General features: G+C 28.8%; 1 protein-coding gene across 1 annotated transcript; it reads left to right on the top strand.

The window, feature by feature from the left end:
- The first annotated feature begins 3,130 nt into the window (after positions 1-3,130).
- On the top strand, positions 3,131-8,371 carry LOC107161437 (cytochrome c1, heme protein, mitochondrial-like). Its single transcript, XM_015507841.2, has 7 exons — positions 3,131-3,295; positions 4,781-4,929; positions 4,989-5,121; positions 5,187-5,351; positions 7,519-7,647; positions 7,809-7,928; positions 7,999-8,371. The coding sequence occupies exons 1-7, from the start codon at positions 3,248-3,250 to the stop codon at positions 8,113-8,115; spliced, it is 861 nt and encodes a 286-aa protein (XP_015363327.1). The 5' UTR covers positions 3,131-3,247; the 3' UTR covers positions 8,116-8,371.
- Positions 8,372-9,100: the final 729 nt, after the last annotated feature.

Raw genomic sequence — 9,100 nt, 5'->3', positions numbered from 1 at the left:
ATGTTCGTAATATTCCAAATGAAGTTATTATGGAAAGAAAAATGGGAAAAGTTGCCAGAGAATTGGAAAATTTGGTAAGAACGAAAGGTCTTTTTCCATGGGATTTTTGTATACAGCCATATTGGTAAAAAGGGTTACCATTGATGATTGGTTACGCAATATTAAAATATATTGATATTAGCAAGTTAGTAAAACTTTTTTAAAAACTCTTTTCTCTATGAATAGTTTCCACTGGTTACATAATATAATATAATTGATCTGAAGTAATAGTTAAATCTTATAAATGTTATATTTGGTCAATAAATTTTTAGTTATGGCTTAGGTTTCCAAAAATCAATTAAGGTAGCTCAGTAGCTCACATATTATCCTTTTTTAGCTCACTGAAAAAGAATATTATTTTTATGTTTAGGGCTGTCAATGATTACATAGTATTTTAATAGATATAGTAGGTATTAATAAATATTTAAATAGAATTATTACAAAAAAGAAACAAATTTTTGGCCCGACAACGCCGGGCGGGACGGCTAGGTCCTAGGTATAGTTATTATTAAAATTTAGGAATTCAATGTCCAATAGCCGATAGGTATTTAGTTCTAGACTTAGCGATATTATATTTTACTTTTCGCATTTTAATTGTTATTGAGAGTTGAGCCTATATAGCACCTAAATAAAATATTAAAATTGGCTCAAGGTTTTAGAATAGGTACAGGCACGGTTAACTTCTCTTATACAATACTGATGAGAGGTGTATTATTGTATCATATATAATCTGAAACCAGCTCAATAAATATAAAATAAGCTATATAATTGGAAACACGAAAATTAATTTTGGAACCGGTCCAATGTGCGACCTACAACTGATAATTGACCTATCCTTATCTTGTTATCTTAAATTATTATAAATGAAGTAGAACTAGAAAGTATAATCCATAGTGATGAATGGAGCGCTTATTCGTCATTAAACAATGAAGGGTACATACACAGTACCAGTGCCGTATCTAGGCATTGGCAAGGTGGGCGGTGGCAGAGGGCGCAGTTTAAAATGATCGCACTAGCACTAGGGGTGCAATTTTTATACCATTTAAATACTAAAAATTCATTATAAATTTATAACATTGGTTACCAAGGGCGCACATAAAGTTAATTACGCTTACGGCACTGCACAATACTTGTGAATCATCAAAAATGGTTTATTGATCCTGATACAAATGTCAATAATCAAACCATAGAATGTTTGTGGAAAATAGTGAAAAAACGATATGAAATAAGGGTAAACGGCGCATCTCCATTATTACCTAGACAACTTAATTATTAAAAAAGAGTGGTGGAGATCCCTTGACCCAAACAAACTATATTTGACGAATTTTTATCAGACATGAAAGATGCTTTTATGACATAAATTATACATACATTACGATGAATTCTTATCAGACAAGAAGGATAATTAATTATGGATGAATTAATAACTATAATAACTATTAATATGGATAAATTTAAAGGATTAAATAATAAATTACTTAATAACTATAGGTAATAACTATAAAAAAATGCAGTGTAGGTCAATACCTATATGTAGATCACTTATTGGACCGAAAATGTATGTGTAGGTCGCACGTTGGACCGGTGCCTTAAATTTTTCAAAACATTTTTTATGCCCTCTTAACATTAAATTCAATATAATATTATTTCAAGCGTTATTCGTCATCTAGATAAAATGATTTTGCTCTATTTACACTATAGTTTAGAGCAGTACCTGCCTAGTGATTCTCAAGCATTTTTGGTTCACGGCATACACATCACAAGCTTTTGTGGTACACTCAATACAAGATAATATAAAATTATAAAGTATCTTAAGTTCAATATTTTTTACCATCATAATTACAAAATATATCAGACATATCTCGGGGCACACAGGTTGAGAACCACTGGCTTAGAGTGTTAAGCGATAAGGCGGTATCTACGACCGTCGAATCGTCCGAAACGAAAATTTCGTCCCAGACTCCCAGATTTTTAAATCACTAAATTTAAATCGTTGTTTATAATAAATGTTTGGTTTTTTTTTTCTAATTTCAACTCATTTTATAAAACGTAAAATATCAGTTCAATTTATGCATAAAAAAATAAAATATATTAGAATTTGATTAAAATATTATAAAATATATATTCATATTATCTAAAATAATAACTAACCAATAATCACCTAACCTTATAACTTAATAAATGTATTACTAAATTTAATAATGTTCTATGTTAACAAAATATGACGGGTACGTAACGTTCGACCACCGACAACGGTCAACGACCTACCTCAATGCCCTAAATCGTAAATCGACGTAATGATTTTATTGCACAATATTATGCCATTGGTCAATGCCATTCGCGTTGTAGACGTTGTAATCTATATTCTATGGTAGACGTCTTATGAACAAACATTTCGACTATGATTCCCACGGACCTTTACGAGTACAGAGCAAACTATAGCTAACCCACCGACAATATAATATGGGTCGAGTGGGTGTCATGCGTACAGTCTAGCGCGTCCGCAGGGTAAAATCCCACCCGGGGCAAGATCAAAATTCTAAAACCAAATCAAAAAGATTATTTTAAATTTTAATATATTTCTAGCGTCTTCATTCTAAAATAGTATGACCCAAATAGGAAAAAACAACATTATGTAATCACCAAGTCCCGTATATGACGTGTAGGTTTACAATGCAATATTATTATTTTTTGAATACATGTTAATGTAGATGTTGCAAATTAATTATATTTACATTAATAATCAAATAAAAGTCGAATGGGTCGTCTTGGTTGCATACAAAACGATTGCATAACGTCTTCAATAATTTTTTGTTTTTGCTTTTTAACAATGTGTTTAACATAATAATATGCGTGGCATTAAATCAACAGTAGTTTTAAGTAGTTTTAAAATATTCCCAGTAGGGGCAATATCCCCTTTGCCCTCCCCCTGCGGGCGCCATTGGGTACAGTATCTACGACTGGGTTGACGGCAACGATTTACTGCGGCGGGTGCGATGATTTACAATCTGCTGCAAGTTGCAACGCCGTGATAGCTGGGCTCCGCGTTATCACGCGAAAACCGTTTTATCACCGATAACTATAAATTATCAGTCTTTTAGACGGTTTCTCGAGCGGACTGCTCAGTAGTCTCCACTCTCCAGTCAAGTCTAATTTATTCTCGTTCGCCGACGACGAAGACGACGACGACGACGACGCCATTACCGAGATGAAGTTCTTTCAGGCGGCCTCGAGGTGGTCGAGAAACCACAAGTTTGTAAGTACTCCCAGTTTGACATCCTACCGTAACGTTTCGCACGGCGACGTCCCATGTTTCTTCGGTATTCATCGAGTTCTTCGCTGTATCGTCAACCTTGAAACGTTCGGTTCTTAAGATTTTTGAATCGTTCGGAATTTAAAACTCTTTGCCAAGTTACTTTGGTTCAGTCTGTTGACAAAGACCATACACTGATTGCACATCTGACTCTACGGCATCGGTCGTCGAGGCCATATCTAAACACGTTGACAGCCGGTGGCCTCAAGAATATTTATCATGTGTACGTCAAAGAATTTTTTCAGTGTCATTATAAATTAGTATTTGTATATGGTACTATTGAATTTGAAAAAAAATTAAAAATACAAACAAAAATGTTAAAATTATGTTTATTACATCAAAAAAATTGCAATTATTCCCACTACGCCACAGCATATTTTCAAGATCATTATTGTAGCGCCACTGAACAGTTGATAATATAAATTCAAAATTATTTACGGCAGCCCGCGGCCTTATGGCCTCCTACGAATGATATGGTGCGGCACCCGGCAGTCTAAAAATTATACTTAATTATTGTAATACGGACGCCGGCGGCTGCATGGCAGTCAACGTGTTAAAACTGTGGTCTTTTGACTTAAAGTAACTGATTCTATTATTTTTGAACAGATTATTATCCAAACTATATTATGGACGCTTGATTGATGATTGATGTATGTGTATATTTTTACTGTGTTAGTGTTATGTTAAAAATTTGTTTGGTATTTAAACAAGTTATTTAGCATGTTTGTTTTTAAATTAACCATGAGAATGTTTTCATTTTAATTAATGAATTTATTCTTCTTAAACATTTTTTTAAAACTATTCGTATGATGTTAGATTCCTTACAAAGTTATGGTTTTTCAATTTTTTTTTTATATGTTATATAATGTAGTTTAAATACTATTATATAGTATAAATACTATTAAAATAAAAGTAGGTACTTATACAATTATTAGTAAGTAAATACCTAATATGCCATTCATTTACCATTCATTAGGTTTTTTTTTTAGTTTCTTAGTATTTTTAGTGTGTTGAGGCCATCAAATAAATGAAATAAAATTTTGGTTAGTTGAATATTATAACTATTATTTTAAAAAAAATGGAATAACTTATTATTTTATACTAAAATTAATTTCTAAATACTTTGAAACAACTTTTCGGCTAAATCATAATTTCTTGTACATACATATTACCTACTTAGTATGATATTTCCATATCTACTATTGTTTGAGATTCAAAATTGGAACATAATATATATATATATATATACATATGTGTGTTAAAAATAGTATTTTTTTAAATTTTAATAATTTATGTTCTTAAAACATTTTTCTTAGTCATAATTTTAAATTTGACAAAGCTTATTTATAAAATGTTGTTACTTTCTAAATTTAAAATTTGTAATTTTATATGCCATTAAGTTAACATTCATAAATATATATATTTTAGTTTTTGACCAGTTTTGGTGTGTTAGCTGGTGGTGGAAGTTCCTTAATTTATGCACTTGAGCAGTCGATTCAAGCTTCTAATGACGCAGCTCATGTGGCTAAACAAAAATGGAATCATAATGGATGGTTTGATACTTTAGATCACGCTAGGTAAATGTCATGTTTTTCATAATATTTTCAGCCAATAATTTAATCAACATGTTATGTAGTGTTCGTCGAGGATGGGAAGTATACAAAAATGTCTGTGCTGCGTGTCATAGCGTTGAGTACTTGGCATATCGTGAGTTAGTTGGAGTTTGTCTGACCGAAGATGAAGCTAAAGCTGAAGCTGCAGAACAATTGGTAATATTAGTAAACATTTTTGATAAATATTGAGTAATTTGATAATAATGTCTTTTCAAATTTAGATTGATGATGGACCTGATGAAACTGGTGCCATGTTCAAAAGACCTGGCAAATTATCAGACCTGTTACCAAAGCCTTATCCAAATGAAGAAGCTGCTCGTTATGCTAACGGTGGTGCATACCCACCGGATTTGACTTACATAACTCAAGCTAGAATAGACGGAGAGGTTATTTTTTTAAGAATATGTCAGCACAATTTTTGTTTTCTCTTTCAGGCCTATGCACAACATTGATAATACGTTTTCATGTAATATCTGGTTTTATGTTAGGTTAAAAATTTCTGTTATAAAATTTATAGAGGATCATATTTTTGAAGGTTTGACATTTTGAATTTATATTTTATTAGCAGTGCATAGAACTTAATGCTCTAAAAAAACAATGAAATATTTGCATACATATGCACTAAAAAAACCACAAATATGTATTGTAATATGTACTTCATTCTTAAAATTAAATATGTTTTTATATCAAATTAGCATGGAAAATATCATTCAGAGTCCAACGTATTAGTAATATCAATTTTCAAATTTATTTATTGAATTTTACAATTCCTAAGTGTCAATCTTGGTATTGCAACGGTTATGATAGGTTCTTGATGTAATAGGAGTATAAATTTAGTATAATATATCTGGAGCATTATTTTTTTGTAAATTTATATTCCTGATGGTGCTTTTTAAAATAGGTTTTTACATTTTAGCTAGATAACTTTTAATCAACTAGTATGTTCAATTGTATTAGTACTTTTTCCTAACCATTGAGTCTATAATCTCGTAAATTTTTTTATTGAAAAAATATTTAAAAATACATTTGCCATCATAAAAAATTTACAATTAATATTCAGTATAAAATTAAAAATTTGTTTATTGGTGATTTATATTAAATCATAAACATAATATGCATTTCTATACTTAACATTTATAAGTATGCACAATCATATATGTTAGTATAAATATTTGTACTTCAAATGTATGTATGAAACAAATTTATATGGAATCACATTTTGAATATACAAATGCTTAAAGTTTTTAGCCCTATTTATTATTATTTGAATTTTTAAATAAAATAATAATTACGTAAAACTTAAATGGATATTCGATTGTTTTGAAACAATATTTTGAAAAATTGATTTGTTGTAATCTCACAATATTATTATTATTTTTTTAATTTTTGAACAAATTTAAACTGAGTTTACTCGAAAAAATAAAAATAATAATCTTACGTCAATACGTTGTGTTTATGTTACACTATGGTCAGAAGGAGAAAACAAAAGTGCTGGTTTTTCCTAAGTATAGTTTTCAGTTATGATGATTGAAAATCCACGATAAAGAAATGATTTTTTAGTTGATTCTTTTATAATTTAGAATGAAAGTATGACAGTAATATTGATTGCTTAAGAGGACGCCACATCTGCATGTGTTTTCTTCGTCATACAAGTGCGTAGCATTGCAAATTTTACATTCAGCAAATCTCGTTTATCTCCTTCAATTTAAAATTTAGAGTGAATTGATCTATTATAAAAATTAAAGGCAAGATTATTACTGAGGGTATCTCAATGGGCTTTTTATTATATTTTAATTTTAAACTGAGATAAGTATTTTTAGATATAAAAATAATTTACAATTTTAAAATACTCATAACTCACTTTATAATTAAAATATAATAAAAAGCTAATGAGATGCCCTCGGTAATAATCTTGTCTTTAATTTTTATAAAAGGACAATTCACTTCAAATTTTAAATTAACGGAGATGAATGTGATCTACTGAGCGTAAAATTTGCTATGCTACGCATTTGTACGACGGAGACAACACATGCGGGTGTGGCGTCCTCTTAATTCATGAAGTTTAAACATTTTTCCAATATATACGAGTACTTTCAAGAAAAGTGAATGTTTTAATGAATGTGTACCAGCTCAGGCAAGAAGTTGTTGGACGAACTTGCTACACAAAATATTTACAGGCCACCCAATGATATTGTGAAGTACTCAAGGCTAAAATAATTTTAGTTTTTTATGTTTAAACTTCTATTAAGATATTTATCATTATCATATAATTATTTTTAACATTGTGTTTTTTCGGCAATTACAAATATTATGAAGAAAAAAAATTTACTTCTGAACCTAACCTAACTTCTGTATACCTATTTCAGTAATTTGTAACAATGATGTTAGATAGGCAATGTTAATATTTCTTTATAAGAGGATATAATATTTTAATGCTACTTTCCTAAATAACCACCTATAATTTTCATATAAACTTAAAAAAATGTTGGGTAATTTAATATCTTCTTAAAAATATTTACTTACAAATGTTAATTTGAAATCTTTAAATTTCAGAATTATATATTTGCTTTATTGACTGGTTATATGGATCCACCAGCAGGAGTTTCATTAGCAGAAAATCAACATTATAATCCTTACTTCCCTGGTGGTGCTATTGGAATGGCTCAAGCATTATATGATGAGGTGAAAATTTGAAATATCTTTTGTCAAATAACCATGTATTTTGGTTGTGTAAACTAAAAGAGATCCATGGTTACATAAAAATATCAACATCAAAGATATAAAAATTAAAAAATATTTAAAAAGTTTAAATAATATTAAAAGTGAATATTGTTTTTTTTTAGATAATTGAATATGGCGATGGAACTCCTGCTACACAAAGTCAATGTGCTAAAGATGTTATCACGTTTTTAAAATGGTGTGCTGAACCAGAACATGATACAAGAAAGTTGTTTGCCATGAAAGTATGTTATTTAAAATATTTACGTTAATTTTACATCAATATAAATTTATTGAAATTATTTTTTTGTTTAGGCGTTCACAGTATTAGGAGTTCTTAATTTAGTGATTTGGTATCTGCATAGACATTATTGGTCAGTATTGAAGAGCCGTAAAATACTGCAAGGCCCTAAATCATTGTTCAAAAACTAAACTGTTTTTAGCTCATGCTAAAATTGAAAACTATAAAAGTTAATATCAACTCTTGTATGTATGTTAGAAGTCAAAATTTGTTCTCTCAAATTGCATTTTTATAGACCAAATGGAATTTTATATATTATATCTTAATTAATTTGAGTAATTTAAAGCAAATAGTTTTGAACTTTTTTGGAGCTGTATTATGGACTACAGTATTATTTTAACTTTAATTTTTCACATAGTATGATGAATAAAATATAACTCCGTTGTATATTAGTATTTATTTTTAATTCAAAAATTGTCGTAAAAAATTTTGAAAGGAAGGCAGTTTATTATTATTTTTACTTAATATGTAGTTAGAAGGTATACAATTATAAAAAAAATGTTGAATTAAGATATAGTTTTTTTGAGAATATTTGGAATTTTATCTTTTATTTTGTTTACAGAAAAGTAGAAAAAATTCATATTTAGTATTATACATAATGATGAAAATCTGTGAAGAGGACTTTATATAAAAATTAAAATTACACAACTCTTAACACTAAGTATTGCTATTTTTAAAATCTTAGTTATTTTTGAAGCACCATAACTGGCATAGCTGTGCATGAGTCACAGCCATTTAATGAAATAGCATTGTAACTCTGCTACACAAAAGTTTTTTTGGTACTCTTACTCTGTAATAATTTATTTTTTTTATCATTTTAGATTCACAAAAGATATTTACTATGTATTTTTAATATTATAATAATTAACATTCTTAAGTAAGAACATATATTATATGCATTATTAAAAAAAAAAATGACTTCTTATTAGGTACTTGTATAATACATATGATATACACATCTAATGCCTTAAATGTATGAAGTTTGAGAGTCATACATAAATTCTACACTTACATAACATTAAAATGCATTAATATGATTTAAATTATAAAATATCTTATAGGTCTTTCATTAAATATATAAAACATTAATCCTTCACTATTTCAGGGCTTGCATTG

Source organism: Diuraphis noxia, unplaced genomic scaffold (assembly GCF_037042655.1).
Source record: "Diuraphis noxia isolate RWA-SAM2 unplaced genomic scaffold, SU_Dnox_SAM2 contig0001, whole genome shotgun sequence".
NCBI classification, from domain to species: domain Eukaryota; kingdom Metazoa; phylum Arthropoda; class Insecta; order Hemiptera; family Aphididae; genus Diuraphis; species Diuraphis noxia.
The sequence above is the reverse complement of the archived record's forward strand: the minus strand, read 5'-3'. Positions and strand labels throughout refer to the sequence as shown.